Below are 21,678 nucleotides of genomic sequence, written 5' to 3' on the forward strand. Positions count from 1 at the left end.
TTTTCCTGCACTTCTTCAGGGCACTAGTGACCCAATGTGGTGTACTGTGTGCAGTTTAGATCTCCTTTCTCAGGAAAGGATATAATCCTCCCCAGAGGTAGTACAATGAAAGTTCACTCGACTTGTTCCAGGAATTAAAGGGGTGTCATCTGAGGAGGGATTAAGCAGACTATGCCTATATTCCCAGGCATTTTAGAAAAATGAGAGGTGGTCTATTTGAGACATAAAATTCTTGAACGGCTTGACAAGATAGATACTGAGGAAACTCCCCTGGCTGGGGAAGCCAGAACCATGGGATCACAGTGTCAGAATAAGGAGTCGGCCCTTTAGGACTTTGATAATTTTTTCACTCAAATATTTGGATTTCTGGAGTTCTCCAACCTGTGCAGCTGTTTATGCTCATTCACTGAATGTATTTAGGTTGATTGATTTTGGGGTACTAAGGAATATGAGGATAGTATGAGAAGGTCAAGTTGAGCTGGAAGATCACCTATGAGCTTATTGAATAATGAGGCAGGTTTGAAGGGTCAGATGGCCTACTCTAGCTCCTAGTCTTACGTTCTTATGCCTACATTAGTTGGAATAAGGATAAATATTGGGAGCTTTGGAATCCCATCACATCTCCTGGAGTGACAATATGTCCCTTTCCCAGTGTTGTAACACTGCAGCTAACCAAATGGGAGATTAACCAAGAATGGCTCCTGTGTGCCAAAAAACTTATTCGCTGAACCACTCCAATTGACCACTTTTGCTATGAAGTTTTAGTGTAAATATGATTTAATGTGCAAGTATCATTCCTGACTGTTAGGCATGTTTTTGACATTGTTGAATTGAAATTATGTTTGTCGCCTTCCATTGAAAAATAATAAGTCCATAGCTGCTAGATCCATTTTATGAAAAAAGGAAGGCAAACCAGAACAATATGTGAGAACAGTGACATTGTTAGGTTTGTGCATGCATGTGGTAGGTGGAGGTGACAATTTACACTGCAAGAGATGTGTTGCTGCAGTTGTACAGGGCCTTGGTGAGGCTACACCTGGAGTATTGTGTGCACTTTTGGTCTCCTTCTCTGAGGAAGGATGTGCTTGCTCTCGAGGGAGTGCAGCGAAGGTTTACCAGACTGATTCCAGGGGTGGCGGGACTTGTCATATGAGGAGCGATTTGACTAGGTTGGGATTGTTCTTGCTGGAGTTCAGAAGATTGAGGGGGAATCTCATAGAGACTTATAAAATTCTAGCAGGACTAGACAGAGTAGATGCAGGGAAGATGTTACCAATGATGGGTGTGTGCAGAACCAGGGGTCACAGTCTGAGGATTCAGGATAAACCATTTCAGACAGAGATGAGGAGACATTTCTTCACCCAAAGAATGGTGAGCCTATGGAATTCATTACCACAGGAAGTAGTTGATGCTACATCATTGAATATATTCAAGAGGACTTCCGGGTGCGGCAATGCGAAGCTGAGCCGCACGATTCGGCAGCTCCTGCTACCACGGACTTTCGGGCTCGCTAGAAGAGCCCCAACGGAACTTTTTTAGAAACTAACCCGTGGGGAAGGTAAGAGCGAGGTCCCCCTCCAACTTGTATGAAACGGACTTGAAGCGTAACGGCCACAAAAGTGGCATTGAAGCAATGGGAAAAAGCGGGGAAAAAAGACAAAATGGCGGCGGCCAGAGACCAAGGTGAGCTGGAGCAGCGGGAAGGACCGGGGAAGAAAGATAGAATGGCGGCGGCCAGAGACGAAGTGGAGATGCAGGAGTTTATTAGGCACTGCTTCGAGGAGCATCACGAGGAGATGCGTAAGGAAATGCTGGCGCCTATGCTTTCGGCAATCGAAGGACTAGGGATCACCCAGAAGGCCCACGAGGTTCAGATCCAGGAGGTACAAAAAAGAGTTGGTCAGAACGAGGACGAATTTCGGGCCTGGTGGCGAGAGTGGAGCAGACCGAGGCGCTACACAGGAGGTGGGCGGGAAGACTCGAAGACCTGGAGAACAGGTCGAGGAGAAAGAATCTGCGGATCCTGGGTCTCCCTGAAGGAGCAGAGGGGGCCGATGCCGGGGCATACGTGAGCACGATGCTCGGGGCGATGATGGGCAAGGAGGCCCCTTCGAGGCCGCTGGAGTTGGACGGGGCACACCGGGTGCTGGCGAGGAGGCCCCGGGCATATGAGCCTGCAAGAGCGATGGTGGTGAGGTTCCACTGGTTCACGGGCAGAGAGTGGGTCCTGAAATGGGCCAAGAAGGAGAGGAGCAGTAAGTGGGACAATGCAGAGATCCGAATATACCCGGACTGGAGCACGGAGGTTGCAAAGCGGAGAGCGGGTTTCAACCGGGCCAAAGCGGTGTTGCACCAGAAAGAAGTGAAATTCGGAATGCTGCAGCCGGCGCGACTGGGTCACATACAAGGGCCAACACTACTACTTTGAAACGCCTGAAGAGGCGTGGACATTTATACAAACCGAAAAGTTGGACTCTAACTGAGGGTTTGTGAGGGTGGGGGGGATATTTGAGGTTTGATGTGTGATGGTTGTTGTATATAGGGGGTCAATCACAATCACGCGCAGGAAATGTTACATGGGCTGGGGGAGAGAGACAAGGCCGCGACAGGAGCTGCGCCAGAGGGGGCGGAGCGGGCTTTGGAAAGCGCGGGGTTTGGTTTTTCCCGCGCACGGGAAGAAAGGTGGGAGGGGGAACTCCCACACGGGGAGGTCAATGGGGTAGTCGGGGTCAGCAGGTGTCAGCTGACTTACGGGAATGACATGGGCGGAGCAAAAAAGCTAGACAGGGGTCTAGCGGGGGGGAGGAAAAAGGGTTGCTGCTGCACTGGCCGAAAGGGAACGGGACATAGAAGAGGTGGTTGGGACGGGGGTCCCCCGTCTGGGGGACTGGAGGGTGAGGGAGGCGTGGACACGGGACTGGCCCAGAAAAGGAGATGGCTAGTCGGCAGCGGGTGAGAGCCCCTCCAATCCGGCTGATAACGTGGAACATGAGGGGGCTGAATAGGCCGGTGAAGAGGGCTCGAGTGTTCGCGCACTTAATAACGTGGAACATGAGGGGGCTGAATAGGCCGGTGAAGAGGGCTCGAGTGTTCGCGCACTTAAAGGGACTAAAGGCGGACGTGGTCATGCTCGAAGAGACTCACCTGAAGGTGGCGGACCAGGTCAGGTTAAGAAAGGGATGGGTAGGACAGGTATTCCACTCGGGACTGGACGCGAAGAATAGAGGGGTGGCAATATTAGTGGGAAAGCGGGTGTCATTTGAGGCCAAGACTATTGAGGTGGACAATGGAGGGCGATATGTAATGGTGAGCGGTAGGCTGCAGGGGACGTGGGTGGTGTTGGTAAACGTGTACGCCCCGAACTGGGATGATGCAGGATTCATGAAGCGCATGTTGGGACGCATTCCGGACCTGGAGAAAGGAGGCCTGATAATGGGAGGGGACTTCAATACAGTGTTGGACCCAGCACTGTACCTCTCCAAATCAAGGACTGGAAAGAGGCCGGCGGCGGCCAAGGTACTTAGGGGGTTTATGGATCAGATGGGGGGAGTGGACCCATGGCGGTTTGCAAGGCAGCAGGCCAGGGAATTTTATTTCTTTTCCCATGTAAACGAAGCATAATCCCGGATAGATTTTTTTGTTCTGGGCAGGGCGCTCATCCCGAGGGTGGAGGGGACGGAGTGTTCGGCCATAGCCGTTTCAGACCGTGCCCCGCACTGGGTGGAACTGGAGCTGGGAGAGGAGAGGGACCAACGCCCGCTGTGGCGGCTGGATGTGGGACTGCTGGCGGACGAGGTGGTGTGTGGGAAGGTGAGGGGGGTGTATCGAAAGGTACTTGGAGGCCAACGACAACGGGGAGATGCGGGTAGGGGTGGAATGGGAGGCGTTGAAGGCGGTGGTCAGGGGAGAGCTAATCTCCATTAGGGCTCACAGGGAGAAGACTGAGGGCATAGAAAGGGAGAGGTTAGTGGGGGAGATTTTGAGAGTGGACAGGAGATACGCAGAGGCCCCGGAAGAAAGATTACTTGGGGAAAGACGACGGCTCCAGGCGGAGTTTGACCTGTTGACCACAGGGAAGGCAGAGACACAGTGGAGGAAAGCGCAGGGGGCAACCTATGAGTATGGGGAAAAGGCTAGTCGGATGCTGGCACACCAGCTCCGTAAAAGGATGGCAGCGAGGGAAATAGGGGGAGTCAAAGATGGAAGGGGAGCCACGGTTCGGAGTGCGACGAAAATAAACAAGGTATTTAAGGCCTTCTATGAAGAGCTGTATAGATCCCAGCCCCCAACGGGGGAAGAGGGTATGAGACGATACCGAGACCTGCTGAGATTCCCGAGGGTGGAGGAGCAAGAAGTGACTGGTCTGGGGGCACCAATTGGGTTGGAGGAGCTGAGCAAGGGTTTGCAAAGCATGCAGGCGGGGAAGGCCCCGGGACCGGATGGGTTCCCGGTGGAGTTCTACAGGAAGTACGTAGGCCTGTTGGCCCTGCTACTCGTGAGGACCTTTAATGAGGCAATAGAGGAGGGGACCCTACCTCCGACAATGTCGGAAGCGACAATTTCTTTGATCCTAAAGCGGGACAAGGACCCACTGCAATGTGGATCGTACAGGCCGATCTCGCTCCTTAATGTGGATGCAAAGTTGCTGGCAAAAGTGCTGGCCACGAGGATCGAGGACTGTGTCCCGGGGGTGATTCACGAGGACCAGACAGGCAGCTAAACACCAATGTGCGGCGGCTCTTAAACGTGATAATGATGCCATCGGTGGAGGGAGAAGCGGAGATATGGACGCGGAGAAGGCCTTTGACCAAGTAGAGTGGGAGTACCTCTGGGAGGTGCTGCGTAGGTTTGGGTTCGGGGGAAGGTTTATCAGTTGGGTTAAGCTCCTTTACAGAGCCCCGGTGGCGAGTGTAGTGACGAACCAGCGGAGGTCGGAGTACTTTTGGCTGTACCGAGGGATGAGGCAGGGGTGCCCCCGTCCCCCCTGTTGTTTGCATTGGCGATCGAACCATTGGCCATGTCATTGAGGGAGTCTAATAAAAGGAGGGGGGTGGTCCGAGGGGGAGAAGAGCATCGGGTGTCGCTATCTGCGGATGACCTGTTGCTGTACGTGGCGGATCCAATGGAGGGGATGGTGGAGGTCATGCAGACTCTAAGGGAGTTTGGGGAGTTTTCGGGCTATAAGCTCAATGTAGGGAAGAGTGAGCTCTTTGTATTACAGGCGGGGGACCAAGAAAGAGGGATAGGGGACCTACCGCTGAGGAGGGCGGAGGGGAGCTTTCGGTATCTGGGGATCCAGATAGCCAGGAGTTGGGGGGCCCTACATAAACTGAATCTGACGAGGTTGGTGGAGCAAATGGAGGAGGATTTTAAGAGATGGGACATGCTACCGCTCTCGCTGGCGGGTAGAGTGCAATCGGTCAAAATGGTGGTCCTTCCGAGGTTTTTGTTTGTGTTTCAGTGCCTTCCCATCGTGATCACTAAGGCCTTTTTTAAGAGAGTAGGCAGGAGTATTATGGGGTTTGTGTGGGCGAATAAGACCCCGAGGGTAAGGAGAGGGTTCCTGGAACGCAGTAGGGACCGAGGAGGGTTGGCACTGCCAAACCTGGGGAGCTGCGACTGGGCAGCAAATGTGTCGATGATCCGCAAGTGGGTTATGGAGGGAGAGGGGGCGGCATGGAAGAGGCTGGAGATGGCGTCCTGCAAAGGAACGAGTTGGTGACGGTACCGCTGCCGCTCTCGCCGACAAAGTATACCATGAGCCCGGTGGTGGCGGCAACGCTAAGGATCTGGGGCCAGTGGAGACGGCACCGGGGTGCAATGGGAGCATCGGTGTGGTCCCCGATCAGGGGTAACCATTGGTTTGTCCCGGGGAAGATGGACGGGGGGTTCCAGAGCTGGCATCGGGAGGGGATCAGAAGAATGGGGACCTGTTCGTTGACGGAACGTTTGCGAGCCTAGGGGCACTAGAGGAGAAGTTTGAGTTACCCCCGGGAAATGCCTTTAGATATATGCAGGTGAGGGCTTTTGTAATGCGACAGGTGAGGGAATTCCCGTTGCTCCCGGCACAAGAAATTCAAGACCGGGTGATCTCGGGCGCATGGGCCGGGGAGGGCAAGGTGTCGGAAATACACCAGGAGATGAAAGAAGAAGGGGAAGCGCTGGTAGAAGAGTTGAAGGGTAAATGGGAGGAGGAGCTGGGGGAGGAGATCGAGGAAGGTCTGTGGGCGGATGCCCTAGGTAGGGTTAATTCCTCCTTGTGTGCCAGGCTCAGCCTGATACAATTTAAGGTGGTTCACAGATCTCACCTGACGGGGGCGAGGTTGAGCAGGTTCTTTGGGGTAGAGGGCAGATGTGGAAGGTGCTCGGGGAGCCCGGCGAACCATGTCCATATGTTTTGGTCATGCCCGGCACTGGAGGGGTTCTAGAGAGGAGTGGCGTGAGCAATATCTCAGGTGGTGAAAGTCCGGGTCAAGCCAAGCTGGGGGCTAGCAATATTCTGAGTAGTGGACGAACTGGGAGTGCAGGAGGCGAAAGAGGCTGCTATTCTGGCCTTTGCGTCCCTGGTAGCCCAGCGAAGGATCTTGCTAATGTGGAAGGAGGAGAAGCCCCCCAGCGTGGAGGCCTAGATAAACAATATGGCTAGGTTCATAAAGTTGGAGAGGATTAAGTTCGCCTTGAGAGGGTCTGCGCAGGGGTTCTACAGGCAGTGGCAACCGTTCCTAGACTATCTCGCGGAGCGTTAGAGGAGGGTCGGTCAGCAGCAGCAGCAACCTGGGGCGGGGGGAGGGGACCTCCGGGGGGGGAAGGGTGGGTGAGCAAGAGATAACATGAAGAGTTGAGGAAACTGGCACGTACGGGAGAGAGCCAGTGTACATAGCTATGTAAATATACAATTTTGCCATGTATATATCTTGCTCCGTGCAATTTCTCGTTTCTTTTTTTTTGTTACGTGGGGGGGGGGGGGATTATTGTTTGTAAGGGAGAAAAATTGTGTTAAAAACTTCAATAAATATATATATTTTAAAAAGAATATATTCAAGAGGCGGCTAGATATAGCACTTGGGGCGAATGGGATCAAAGGCTATGGGGAGAAAGCAGGATTAGACTATTGAGTTGGATGGTCAGCCATGATCGTGATTAATGGCAGAGCAGGCTCGAAGGGCCAAATGGCCTCCTGCTCCTATGTTCTGTGTATCTATGTAAGTCAATTGATGTGATTAGGGCAGGACTTTGTATGTTCAGGGTCTCCAGGATTCTGCAGCCCCTCAAGGTTAATGTCTGGCATGAAGATGTAGATTCTGTGACAGTTCTGCTCAGGATTCCATGTCTTCTCTGCCTCTTCATAATATTTAATATAACACCATAATGTAATAAATGCTTTCAAAATGCTGTCTCAAATTGGTCTTTTTTGTTTGCAAGAATTGGGTGTCTTGATCTTTTTAACAGCAGCTGACTGACACCAACGATACACTTGGTGTAAATGCAGCGTTAATTTGAGGTAGAACCTGGAACCAATTTGCTCCAGAATCAAGCCAAGTTTCAACCTCAGATTTACAGTACATGGGGATAAATTTCTGCAGAAATTCCTGGTTTTGCCTGCTGTTGTTTTGGTGGTAGAGCCGTGGAAGCACTGGAAAAATGCCTTTTATTTTGTTTTTCTGAGAACATGGCTTATTACACAAATATTCTGATGGACAACCAGGAGAACATTGGTACAAATTCACCTACCAAATATTGAGTGACAAGTGTGAAACAGAAACTAAAATGTTGATGACTTACTATCTCTATCTTTCTTTCTATAAATATTGTCCGTCCTGCCAAGCATTTTGACCATTTTTTGTTTTTATTTCAAAACAGCAACTGACTCTAAACTTGTACTGTGCATGTATCTAAAGGTACTGTGCATGTACCTAAAGGATCCCAAATTTAAGGGGTTAGATAATCCATGTGAGGAGCCCTGTCTGTTGTATATTACAAGCCTGCTGAAGCCATTTTCTTTTGTACTGGGACACCTGAAACATAAACATTTCTTTCTCGCACTTTCTCTTTATGAACTTTAAATGCAGCAGCAACCTTTATTTCTATTTGTGCAATGGAATCCTCACGTGATATCAGGGTAGATAGGGGCCAACAAAACACTGGTTGGTTGGAGCAATTTTGTGCTGACCCAGGAACGGAGGTTGATAACTGGAGGACTGGAAACGTGAATTGTATATACATATATTCTTTTTAAGCAGACAGAACCTTTGGTTCTGAAGTTACGTGCGTCCCCACATTGTGTTTTGCAGCTTACCACTACAGTGTGCTCCTTGGTGTATCCACTGATGAGAGTGGAATGAAGGCTCTAAATGATCATCTCGCTGCACGGAGTTACATCGTTGGCTTCACATTTTCACAAGCTGATGTGGAAATATTCAGGTCGCTTCCAAAACCCCCTCTTGATCAGTACTTCCACGTGAAGCGGTGGTACAGGCACATTGCAGCAATTTGGGATTGCACCCAAGATGATGCCAAGACATGTAAACTCCACACATGTGAGTAGTGAACATCTGGATGGGTGTTCACATGGAGCATCTGTGCAGGATGTGCATGCTGAATTGTTGCCATGAGTTTATAAAGCATTGGCACTTTAAAATGTTTTTTAATTGTTCTCTAAATATGGGTGCTGCTTGCAAAGCCAGTGTTTATTGCCCTTTCCCAATTGACCTTGAAAAGGTGACAGTGCGCTGCCTTCTTGAACTGACGCAGTACATGTGGTGAGAATATTCCCATCTCTCAACTGGGGATGGAGTTCCAAGATTTTCACCTAGCATTGAAGAAACAACTCCGACCTGTGTCAAAGTCGGAATGGTATATGACTTGGAGGGGAGATTGGAGACGGTGGTGCGCCTGCTGCACTTGTCTATCTTGATGATTGCGGGTTTTAGATGTAATATCAAAGTTGCTAAGTTGTTGCAGTGCATCTTGTAGATTCTATGCACTATAGTCAGGGTTCACTAGTGGTGGAGGAATTAATGTTCCAGTGAATGAGATGTCGATCAAGCAGACTGCTTTGTTCTGAATGGTGTCAAGCATCTTGAGCATTGGAACTATCGGGAAGTGGACATTTCTTGTGGATGATGAAAAGTGGGAGTTAGGTGAGTCACTCATCATAGAATATCCAACCTCTGACCTGCGTCTCCAGTTATGGTATTTATGTGGCTGGTCAGTTTAGCTTTCTGGTCAGTGGTGACTACCTTCCAGGATGTTGATCATTTTGATGACGGTGCTATTGAAAACTAAGTGGACGTGGTTAGATTGTCTTGTTAGGGATGGTCACTGCTTGGCACTTGTGTACTGCAAATGTTACTTGCCACTTATCAGTCCAAGCTTGGATTTTGTACAGGTTGCTGCATGGAGCACAGAGTGCTTCATTATCTGAGGAATTGCAACTGGAACTAAACACTCCAAACATCCCTATTTCTGGCTTCAGGATAGCGGGAAGGTTATTGATGAAGCAAATGAAGGTGGTTAGACTGAGGACACAGCTCTGAGGAACTGCAGTAATATCCTGGTGTTGACCTGACAGGCCCCAACAACCTCCACCATCTTAATTTGTATTGTTATGACTTCAGCCTTTGAAGAGCTTTCCTTCTCATCTCCATTGACATCAGTTTTACTTGGGCTTCTTGATGCCACACACAGTTAATCCTACCTTGGTGTCAAGCATAGTCAATCTCCACTTGCCCTGAAATTCAGCCCCATAGTCCAAGCTTTTGCTCAAGCTGAAATGAGGTCTGGGACCTGAAACTAAAGTGAGCATCGGTGAGCAGGTTATTTATTGCTTTGTAAGTGCTACTTGATATAGCAATGTCGGCCATACCTTCCAACACTTCGCTGGAAGTGAGCTGATGGGTAGCAATTGACTGGTTTAAATTTCTCCTGTTTTTCTGGACGGGAAATCTGTGAGATTTTAAAATTTGTTGGTTAGATGGCAGTATTGTAGCTGTACTGGAATTACTTTGTTTGAAGCATGGCTAATTCAGGAACCCAAGTCTTCAGGACTACTGTTGAGCCTTTGTTTTTTCCAGCACGTTTATCCATTTCTAGATTTCACACAGGCAGAATTGAATTGGTTGAAGACTGGCATCTTGGGGACCTCGGGAGGGGGCCAAAATGGAGTATCCAGTTTGCACTTCTGGCTGAAGATGCTTGCAAACACTTTAGCCTTTTGTATTGCCATTGACGCTGGGCTTCATATTCTTTGAGAATGTTCATGGAGCCTCCTGCACCTCCTGTTAGTTGTTTAATTGGGCAAAACCATTCTTGACTGGATGTGGCAGGACTGCAGCGTTGATCTCATCTATTGGTTGTGGGATCACTGACCGCTATTTCAGCTATTCATCATGCGTGTAGTCCTATGTAGTTTCAGGCAATTCAACTGTAAATCCCATTCCAACTGAACCCACTTTTATCTTCACCTGATGCCATTGTATTCGCATTTCATGGTGGACCTCTTTGTAATATCCCCACTGCTGTACAAGTCTGACATCTGGTTTAGCACAGGGCTAAATCGCTGGCTTTGAAAGCAGACAAAGGCACGGTTCAATTCCCGCACCAGCCTCCCCGAACAGGCGGCGGAATGTGGCGACTAGGGGCTTTTCACAGTAACTTCATTTGAAGCCTACTTGTGACAAGCGATTTTCGTTTCATTTCATTTCATTTCATCAGTTGGTTTGACACTCTGTTGAGCCTGAAACATCTTTTGGCTGTGTGGTTCAGTCCACAAGAGGGGCCTTATCCTCTGAGCTACTGGAGTAGCTTTCCCTACTGCTTTTCAAAAATGTGCATTTTTGTTCCAGCAATATATATACCAAAGCGAAATAATGCAGCAATTAATAACCAAATATTAGTGCATGAAAGGGTGTGATGATAGAATTACTGTAAGGTATGTTCATGAGCAAATGCCATATTATATCTGACAGCTAAATAACTTCTGTTGATCACCACACCTTGGTTCACATGATGGCAATGACTCAGGACTTCTTTACCAAATAAATTCTTCGAGAACTGCAGCTTGTTAGTGTGGGAGTTCTATTGCTGCAAGTTTGTGTTCTCCCGAACAAGGATCTCTGTGATGCACTGAGCATCTCTGTGATGCACTATCAGACTAGGCTCTGGCAACCACTTGTATGAAAATTAGATTGTGATCCATTGTAGTGTTGCAATGCAACTAATAAAGATGATTGGCAAACAAATCCTTATCATATGGCACCTGTGACTGTTACTACTTTTTTTCAGCCAAAGTGAAGCGAATCCAGCCACCATGGTCCCCACCACCAGAATTGAAACAGCCTGAGCTCCGGCTATACAACAGTTTGACTCGAAGCAAGGTCAGTGTTAATAGTGGGTAGGGCTGTATTACATTTTTGAGACAGAATAAAATTGCTCCTAATGATAGAGAAGCGCTGGAGAAAAGTCTCACCATTCATGGGGGTTATATTCCTGCAAAATCTTGTAAAGGGCTGTAGCCACCTGGGTTGGCCACTTCCCGACTTAAATTGGAGATCCGCAAAGACTACAGGGAAATTCAGCCAACACAGGCAAAAACTAGCAAGTGCAAAATCTCCTGTGTATTAGAACTTGCAAAAGCCCAGACAGCACTGAAACTCACAGCCATCTGCATACTAATGAGCGATCCCCGGGTACAATTGAAACATGTAAGGTGAATAAGGTCAAGCCAGACTCCTCGGCGCCAGCAAGAGCCAAGACAAAGGAAGGCCAACGGACACTTAGGGACCACCCAGCGATCAGGGAACCGCTCCAGTATTGGAGAAATCAATCCAAGTGAGCGGAACGTAGTCCAATCACTTGGAACCAGATACGGGGTCCGCCCCGAACGGCGCGAAGCCCCTGGGGACTATAAAGTAAAGCCCCCAAATTCAAATCGGTCTTCTTGGCAGGGTCACTCAGCAACGCGAATCAACCCTTGACAGTGAACTGCCCTAGCTGCCGCAACAACCAAGTAAGTCTCCAGTCAACGCTCGCTATGAGATAGGCGCTCCTAGCTACCAGTCCATACCAGCTTTTGAATCCTGCAGACTCAGAATCGAACGAAAGGCCATTTGTTCCCCCTGACCTGGCGGGCCAGTTCCGAAGCTAAGTATAGGCCTTTTAGCGACAGAGATAGCCTGGAAAGTAGAGTTTTATGCATGAGTAGCAATTTACTGTGCATAATAAATGTGTGTTGATTTGAATCTCACTAACTGGTGTGTTGAGTTATTGATCAGTACTTGAACATGAACCTCGTGGCGGTATCATAAAGATACCTGGCGACTCTAGAGCAAAGGTTATAGAAACAGCAAATTAAGTAAAGACACAACGAGCAACAAATTAAGAGCCAACCAAAGTTAGTAACAGGGCAAAATAACGAATGATGAACATACTTTAAAATTAGGTAGGTTCCAACCTTCTGAAAATTTGACATGATTAAAGGATCAAAGGCAGCAAAAACTGTTTAATAAATTAAAAGAGAATTTTACGGCAAAAATAGTTTAACAGCAATGAACAAGAACAATTTACAGTGCTGTACTTGACTTGAGAGTGGAGTTGGAGGGAGTGGATGAAATGGCTGGTGTCGATGCTGATGTAGATTTATAAAAAAAAAATTATTCTTGACTCTTTTGCCTTTCAATTGAGTAAAGTTCTCAGAAAAGAGCAATAGCACATCAATCACTGCTTTTTACACGTTTGTGTCAGTATCTGTCGCTTGTTTTATTTTCAAATCTTCAGCTGATCTTATGAGGTCTGCCATCATTTGGGTGTACATTTAGCCTTTTTTTGGCTCCTCTTCCTGCTCCGTCATTTTTTAAGTTCAATCAGTTCTTTTATAGAGAGTTCCTCTTAATGAGACTGAACATAGAACATTACAGCGCAGTACAGGCCCTTCGGCCCTCGATGTTGCGCTGACCTGTGAACCCAGGTTCATCTACACTATTCCAGTAACTCCTTCATCTGTGGCCAGGTTTTCAAATCCCTCCCTTGTAACTCAACAGTCTTAATCGCTTCAACCCCAACACTAGAGAATCCCTGTAATATCATTCACAGTCTCTGCCCAAACTTTTTTCCAGCAAGCATTTATGGTTGATTCTCGAACCTCCTCCCATGGGTCCTTAATTTTCCCTAATGCAGTGAGAATACTGAGTTCCTTCCAGCGATCACAGACTGTGGCCACAAGGTTTGATTCCATGTGGTTGAGAATGTGGCCAAAGACCTGTTGGCCCCGCTGCTAGTGAGAACTTTTAATGAGGCAAGGGAGGGAGGGACCCTGCCCCCGACAATGTTGGAGGCGACGATCTCTTTGATCCTGAAGCGGGACAAGGACCCACTGCAATGTGGGTCGTAAAGGCGATCTCGCTCCTCAACGTGGATGCTAAGTTGCTGGCAAAAGTGCTGGCTGCGAGGATCGAGGACTGTGTCCCGGGGGTCATTCACGAGGACCAGACGGGATTTGTAAAGGGTAGGCAGCTAAACACCAATGTGCGGCGGCTCCTAAACGTGATAATGATGCCATCGGTGGAGGGAGAGGCGGAGATAGTGGCAGCTATGGACGCGGAGAAGGCCTTTTCACTGAGTAGAGTGGGAGTACCTCTGGGAAGTGCTGCGTAGGTTTGGGTTCGGGGAAGGGTTTATTAGTTGGGTTAAGCTCCTTTACAGAGCCCCGGTGGTGAGTGTGGTTACGAATCGGCGGAGGTCGGAGTATTTTCGTCTGTACCGTGGGACGAGGCAGGGGTGCCCCCTGTCCCCCCCTGTTGTTTGCATTAGCAATTGAACCCTTGGCCATGTCATTAAGGGAGTCTAGGAAATGGAGGGGGGTGGTCCGAGGGGGAGAGGAGCATCGAGTGTCGCTTTATGCAGATGACCTGTTGCTGTATGTGGCAGATCCAGTGGAGGGGATGGTGGAGGTCATGCAGACTCTAAGGGAGTTTGGGGATTTTTCGGGCAATAAGCTTAATGTAGGGAAGAGTGAGCTCTTTGTAGTACAGGCAAGAGACCAGGAAAGGGGGATAGACGAGCTACCGCTGAGGAGTGCGGAAAGGAGCTTTCGGTACCTGGGGATCCAAAATAGCTAGTAGTTGGGGGGGCCCTACATAAACTGAATCTGACGAGGCTGGTGAAGCAGATGGAGGAGGACTTCAAAAGATGGGACATGTTGCCGCTCTCGCTAGCGGGTAGAGTGCGGTCGGTCAAAATGGTGGTCCTCCCGAGGTTTCTTTTTGTGTTCCAGTGCCTTCCCATCGTGATCACCAAGGCCTTTTTTAAGAGGGTAGGCAGGAGCGTTATGGGGTTTGTGTGGGCGAATAAGACCCCGAGGGTAAGGAGAGGGTTTCTGGAACGCAGTAGGGACCGAGGAGGGTTGGTGCTGCCGAATCTGGGGGGCTACTAGGCAGCAAATGTGGCGATGATCCGTAAGTGGGTGATGGAGGGAGAGGGGGCGGCATGGAAGAGGTTGGAGATGGCGTCCTGCAAAGGAACGAGCCTGGGGGCGCTGGTGACAGCACCGCTGCCGCTTTCGCCGACAAGGTACACCATGAGTCCGGTGGTGGCGGCAACGCTAAAGATCTGGGGCCAGTGGAGACGGCACAGGGGTGCAATGGGAGCCTCGGTGTGGTCCCCGATCAGGGGTAACAATCGGTTTGTCCCGGGGAAGATGGACGGGGGGGTTTCAGAGCTGGCATCAGGCGGGGATTAGAAGAAGGGGGGACCTGTTCATTGATAGGACGTTTGCGAGCCTAGGGGCCCTAGAGGAGAAGTTTGGGCTACCCCCGGGAAATGCTTTCAGATACATGCAGGTGTGGGCGTTTGCGAGGCGGCAGGTGAAGGAATTCCCGTTGCTCCCGGCACAGGAAATTCAAGACAGGGTGATCTCGGGCGTATGGGTTGGAGAGGGCAAGGTGTCGGCGATATACCAGGAGATGAAAGAAGAGGCGTTGGTAGAGGAGCTGAAGGGTAAATGGGAGGAGGAGCTGGGGGAGGAGATTGAGGAGGGGCAATGGGCTGATGACCTAGGTAGGGTTAATTCCTCTTCCTCGTGTGCCAGGCTTAGCCTGATACAATTTAAGGTGGTTCACAGAGCGCACATGATGGGGGCGAGGCTGAGTAGGTTCTTTGGGGTAGAGGACAGATGTGGGAGGTGCTCAGGAAGTCCGGCGAACCATGTCCATATGTTTTGGTCATGCCCGGCACTGAGGGGTTCTGGAGGGGAGTGGCGGGAACAATATCCAAGGTGGTGAAAGCCCGGGTTAAGCCAAGCTGGGGGCTAGCAATATTTGGAGCAGTGGACGAGCCGGGAGTGCAGGAGGCAAAAGAGGCCGGCATTCTGGCCTTTGCGTCCCTAGTAGCCCGGCGAAGGATCTTGCTAATGTGGAAGGAGGCGAAGCCCCCCAGCGTAGAGGCCTGGAGAAATGATATGGCAGGGTTTATCAAGCTAGAGAGGATAAAGTTTGCCTTGCGAGGGTCTGCGCAGGGGTTCTATTGGCGGTGGCAACCGTTCCTAGACTATCTCGCGAATCGTTCGATGAAGGTCGGTCAGCAGCAGCAGCAACCCAGGGAGGGGGGGGGGGCGCAGGGGGATGTCTTGCGAGGGGGGGGGGGTCTGTCTGGGGGGTATTTGAGCAAGATAATACATGAAGGATCTGGAAAACTGGCATGTATGGGAGGAATCCAATGTACAAAGCTCTGTAACATATCGTTTTACCATGTTTATGTCTTGCTATGTGCGTTTTCTTTCTATTTGTTACGAGGGGGGGGGGTTTGTTTGTAAGGGTGAAAAATTGTGTTAAAAATCTTAATAAATATTTTTTTTTTAAAAAGAGAATGTGGCCAAAGATTCTACGAGTTTAATGAGTCTTGAAGAGTGCAATGACGCCAGGTCCAATGGCTGGATAAGTGAGGTCTGATTTTGGGGGGTAAAAACAAAATGTCAGCATCCGATGGCTCTCTGCAAGAGAGTGTGGATGTCCAGGTGCATTATTGAGGATAAGTAGGACCTGGAAAGACAAGTTATTTTCCCTCCACTAAGTCCTGACCGCATGCTGAAAGCAATTCTTGAACTAGTCTTTAAATACTGTTGCTGGAAACCAGGCATTGCTGGTGTCGATGTTGATGTGGATTAAAAAAAAAAAAAAAAAATGTTATTCTTGACTCTTTTGCCTTTCAATTGAGTAAAGCTCTCAGAAAAGAGAAATAGCACGTCAATCACTGCTGACGTGGAACCAGCTAGGGTTAGAGATAATATTTATGTTTCTAAATGTCCTTGCATATTTGTCTCTGTCAGGAGATCTTTCGTCCTCAGAATGGGAAACGTGTGTTGTGGTATTGCTGTGGGCCCACTGTTTATGATGCTTCACACATGGGACATGCCAGGTAATCTGCCATATGATTCACTATTTTACTGCCTCCTCTGCTAATTCTTCAACACAACTGTTTTTAAAATTCTTTCATAACCCCATCTGCTGAATTTAGAACAAAGAAAATTACAGCACAGGAACATGCCCTTCGGCCCTCCAAGCCTGCACCGACCATGCTGCCCTTCTGAATTAAAACCCCCTACCCTTCTGGGGACCATATCCCTCAACTCCCGTCCTATTCGTGTATTTGTCAAGACGCGCCTTAAAAGTCACTATCCTATCTACTTCCACTATCTCTCCCGGCAGTGAGTTCCCGGCTCCCAAAACTCTGTGTAAAAAGAAAACTTGCCTCGTACATCTCATTTAATGTTACTGTAGTATAATAATCTTTATTATTGTCACAAGCATAGAACTGTTACTGTGAAATTCCCCGAGTCGCCACATTCCGGCGGCTGTTCAGATACACAGAGGGAGAATTCAGAATGTCCAATTCACCTAACCTGCACATCTTTCGGGACTTGTGGGAGGAAACCAGAGCACCCGGTGGAAATCCATACAGACACGGGGAGAACGTGCAGACTCCACACAGACAGTGACTCAAGCCGGAAATCACCCCTGGGACCCTGGCACTGTGAAGCAGCAGTGCTGTGTTAAAATAATAGATGATGGAATTCCTGTTATTGATTGCTGTCCCATGACTCTTCCTGGAAAGCAATTAGTGTGGGAAATTACATGAGGACATGATCAAGTCTGATTGTGATGCCTGTTATGGATGAGTAACTTTTTTTTTTAAAAAGGTCCCTGCTCCATATGCACAGACCTGAACAGTGTACGTTTTGCAGTTAGTAGTAGTCAATAGAAATATGCACAGAGAAACATTGATGTTACCTTGTAGCTCATTACAGCACAGGAACAGTACAGTACAGGGGCAGCACGGTAGCATTGTGGATAGCACAATTGCTTCACAGCTCCAGGGTCCCAGGTTCGATTCCGGCTTGGGTCACTGTCTGTGCGGAGTCTGCACATCCTCCCCGTGTCTGCGTGGGTTTCCTCCGGGTGCTCCGCTTTCCTCCCACAGTCCAAAGATGTGCAGGTTAGGTGGATTGGCCATGATAAATTGCCCTTAGTGTCCAAAAATTGCCCTTAGTGTTGGGTGGGGTTACTGGGTTGTGGGGATAGGGTGGAGGTGTTGACCTTGGGCGGGGTGCTCTTTCCAAGAGCCGGTGCAGACTCGATGGGCCGAATGGCCTCCTTCTGCACTGTAAATTCTATGATTAGCTTGTCTTGTTTCCTCTTGGGTTTTTGGCATCACCGCTATCATTATCCCGGTAGAGTCCAGAACAGATTAACCAACCAGACGTGACCCAAGAGGGCATTCTGTCCAGTTACTATTAGCTGTCTGGTGTGACCTACCTCAGGAACCTGTCACTGCCATTCAACTGGCTGGTTTAGCACAGTGGGCTAAACAGCTGGCTTGTAATGCAGAGCAATGCCAGCAGGGCGGGTTCAATTCCCGTATTGGCCTCCCTGAACAGGTGCCGGAATGTGGCGACTAGGGGCTTTTTACAGTAACTTAATTGAAGCCTACTTGTGACAATGAGCTATTATTATTATTTTTATTTTCATAAAATATCAATAACAAAATGAGAAAGAAAAAAGAACCCAACAGGGGCAAGTACAAAACACAATCTAAAAAAGCAACCCCCCAAACCCCCCCCCCCCGTACCTAAATAATAAATTAACATTAACACCCCGACTTAAGACAACAGGTGTACACACCCCCTCAGACCCTTCCAGTGTAAATAACATAAACAAAAATAAAGTAAACCCCCCCCCCCCACCCCCCGAGCGGCTGCTGCCATTGACCAGTGTCTAGCGTTCTGCCAGAAAGTCTAAGAACGGTTGCCACCGCCTAAAGAACCCTTGTACCGACCCTCTTAGGGCAGCACGGTAGCACAAGTGATTAGCACTGTGGCTTCACAGCGCCAGGGTCCCAGGTTCGATTCCCCGCTGGGTCACTGTCTGTGCGGAGTTTGCACGTTCTCCCCGTGTCCGCGTGGGTTTCCTCCGGGTGCTCCGGTTTCCTCCCACAGTCCAAAGACGTGCAGGTTAGGTGGATTGGCCATGCTAAATTACCCGTAGTGTCCATAAGGGTTGGGAGGGGTTATTGGGTGGAAGTGAGGGATTAATGTGGGTCGGTGCAGACTCGATGGGCCGAATGGCCTCCTTCTGCACTGTATGTTCTATGTAATCTATGTAATCTATGTAAGGCGAATTTCACCCTCTCCAATTTAATGAACCCTGCCATATCGCTGATCCAGGATTCCACGCTTGGGGCCTCGTATCTTTCCACTGAAGGAGAATCCTTCGCCGGGCTACCAGGGATGCAAAGGCCAGAATTCCGGCCTCTTTCACCTCCTGTACTCCCGGCTCCTTTGCCACCCCAAATATTGCGAGCCCCCAGCCCGGTTTGACCCTGGATCCTACCACTCTCGACACCGTCCTCGCTACGCCCTTCCAAAATTCCTCCAGCGCTGGGCATGCCCAGAACATATGGGTGTGATTTGCTTGGCTCCCTGAGCACCTAACACACCTGTCCTCATCCCCAAAGAACCTGCTCATCCTTGTCCCGGTCATGTGTGCCCTGTGCAGCACCTTAAACTGTATGAGGCTGAGCCTCGCGCATGAAGAGGAAGAGTTCACCCTCCCTAGGGCATCTGCCCACGTCCCCTCTTCGAACTCCTCTCCCAACTCCTCCTCCCACTTACCTTTCAACTCCACCACCGAGGCCTCCTCCTCCTCCTGCATCACCTGGTATGTTTCCGAGATCTTCCCCAATCCCACAATCGCACCCACCCCCCCCAAGAGCACCCTGTCCTGTACTGTGTGTGGCAGTAGCCGTGGGAATTCCACCACCTGCCGTTTGGCAAACGCCCTTACCTGGAAGTACCTGAAGGTGTTCCCCGGGGGGAGCCCGTACTTCTCCTCCAGCTCACCCAAGCTCGCGAACTTTCCGTCCACAAACAGGTCCCCTAACTTTCGTATGCCTGCCCTGTGCCACCCCGAAAATCCTCCTCCTGTTCTTCCTGGGGCGAACCGGTGGTTCCCCCGTAATGGGGTCCACGCCGAGGCCCTAATTTCCCCCCTATGCCGCCTCCACTGCCCCCAAATTTTGAGGGCCGCCACCACCACCGGGCTCATGGTATACCTCCTTGGAGGAAGCGGCAGCGGCCCCGTTGCCAGCGCCCCCAGACTCGTACCCACACAGGATGCCGTCTCCAGCCTCTTCCATGCAGCCCACTCCCCCTCCATCACCCACTTGCGCACCATTGTCGCATTGGCGGCCCAGTAGTACCCACAGAGGTTGGGCAGCACCAGCCCTCCCCTATCTCTACTCCGCTCCAGGAACACCCTTCTCACCCTCGGAGTCCCTCGCGCCCACACAAACCCCATTATACTCCTGTTAACCCGCCTGAAAAAAGCCTTCGGGATAAACACGGGGAGGCACTGGAACAGGAACAAAAACCTTGGGAGCACCGTCATTTTGATTGACTGCACCCTACCCGCCAGGGACAGCGGCAACGCGTCCCACCTCTTGAACTCCTCCTCCATTTGCTCCACCAGCCTTGTAAAGTTGAGCCTATGCAGGGCCCCCCAGCTCCTGGCCACCTGGACCCCCAAATATCTGAAACTCCTCTCCGCCCTTTTTAGTGGGAGCTCGCCAATCCCCCTCTCCTGGTCCCCTAGCTGAACTACGAACCGCTCGCTCTTCCCCATATTGAGCTTGTACCCCGAAAAGTCCCCGAATTCCCTAAGCATCCTCATTACCTCTGGCATTCCTCCCACCGGGTCCGCCACATACAGCAGCAGGTTGTCCGCATAAAGCGACACCCTGTGCCCCTCCCCACCCCGCACCAACCCCCTCCAGTTCCTCGACTCTCTGTGCCATAGCCAGGGGTTCAATCGCCAGTGCAAAGAGCAGGGGGGACAGGGGACACCCCTGTCTCGTCCCTCGGTGCAACCGAAAGTACTCGGACCTCCTCCTATTTGTGGCCACACTCGCTATCGGGACCTCGTACAACAGCCTAACCCACCTGACAAACCCCTCCCCAAACCCCAACCTCTTCAGCACCTCCCACAGGTACCCCCACTCTACCCTATCGAAGGCTTTCTCAGCGTCCATCGCCACCACTATCTCCGCCTCCCCCTCCCTCGCCGGCATCATGATAACGTTCAAAAGCCTCCGCACATTCGGGTTCAACTGTCTCCCCTTCACAAACCCCGTCTGGTCTTCATGGATGATCTGCGGCACACAATCCTCAATCCTCGTGGCTAAGACCTTCGCCAGCACCTTGGCATCTACATTTAGCAAGGAAATCGGTCTGTAAGACCCACATTGCAGGGGATCCTTGTCCCGCTTCAGGATCAAGGAGATCAGTGCCCGGGACATCGTCGGGGGTAAAACCCCCCACCCCTCCCTTGCCTCATTAAAGGTCCTAACTAACAGCGGGCCCAACAGGTCCATATATTTTTTATAGAACTCCGACCGGGAAACCGTCCGGCCCCTGTGCCTTCCCCGCCTGCATGCTTCCTATCTCTTTGATCAGCTCCTCCAGCCCAATCGGGGCCCCCAGTCCCGCCACCAGTCCCTCTTCCACCTTTGGAAACCTCAATTGGTCCAGGAAACGGCCCATCCCTCCCTCCTCCCGTGGGGGCTCGGATCGGTACAATTCCTCGTAGAAGTCCCTGAAGACCCCATTGATGCCAACCCCACTCCGCACCACGCTCCCTCCCCTGTCCTTAACTCCCCTGATCTCCCTAGCTGCGTCCCGCTTCCGAAGCTGATGCGCCAGCATCCGGCTTGCCTTTTCCCCATACTCGTAGACCGCCCCCTGGGCCTTCCTCCACTGCAACTCCGCCTTCCTGGTGGTCACCAGGTCGAATTCGGCCTGGTGGCTGCGCCTCTTCCTCAACAATCCTTCCTCAGGTTTTTCCGCATACCTCCTGTCTACCCTCACCATCTCCCCCACCAGCCTCTCCCTCTCCCCCCGCTCCCTCCGCTCCTTGTGGGCCCTGATAGAGATCAGCTCTCCCCTCACCACCGCCTTCAGTGCCTCCCATACCATCCCCACTCGGACCTCCCCGTTGTCGTTGGTCTCCAAGTACCTCTCTATACTTCCTCGGACCAGCTCGCTCACCTCCTCGTCCGCCAACAGCCCCACCTCCAAGCGCCACAGCGGGCGCTGGTCCCTCTCCTCCCCCATCTCCAAGTCCACCCAATGCGGGG

The 21,678-nt window shown here is 50.5% G+C and overlaps 1 protein-coding gene across 2 annotated transcripts in view; it reads left to right on the forward strand.

The window, feature by feature from the left end:
• The window catches only part of cars1 (cysteinyl-tRNA synthetase 1), a 140,077-nt gene that overhangs the window by 1,581 nt on the left and 116,818 nt on the right, over positions 1–21,678 (forward strand). The window contains exons 2-4 of one of the 2 annotated variants that reach the window (XM_072518952.1): positions 8,292–8,537; positions 11,284–11,375; positions 16,319–16,407. In XM_072518952.1, coding sequence (XP_072375053.1) covers positions 8,292–8,537; positions 11,284–11,375; positions 16,319–16,407 — 427 coding nt within the window. The remainder of the gene's footprint in view (positions 1–8,291; positions 8,538–11,283; positions 11,376–16,318; positions 16,408–21,678) is intronic. The other variant, XM_072518953.1, reaches the window with a different exon arrangement.

Source organism: Scyliorhinus torazame, chromosome 10, assembly GCF_047496885.1.
Source record: "Scyliorhinus torazame isolate Kashiwa2021f chromosome 10, sScyTor2.1, whole genome shotgun sequence".
In the NCBI taxonomy this organism is placed as follows: Eukaryota; Metazoa; Chordata; class Chondrichthyes; order Carcharhiniformes; family Scyliorhinidae; genus Scyliorhinus; species Scyliorhinus torazame.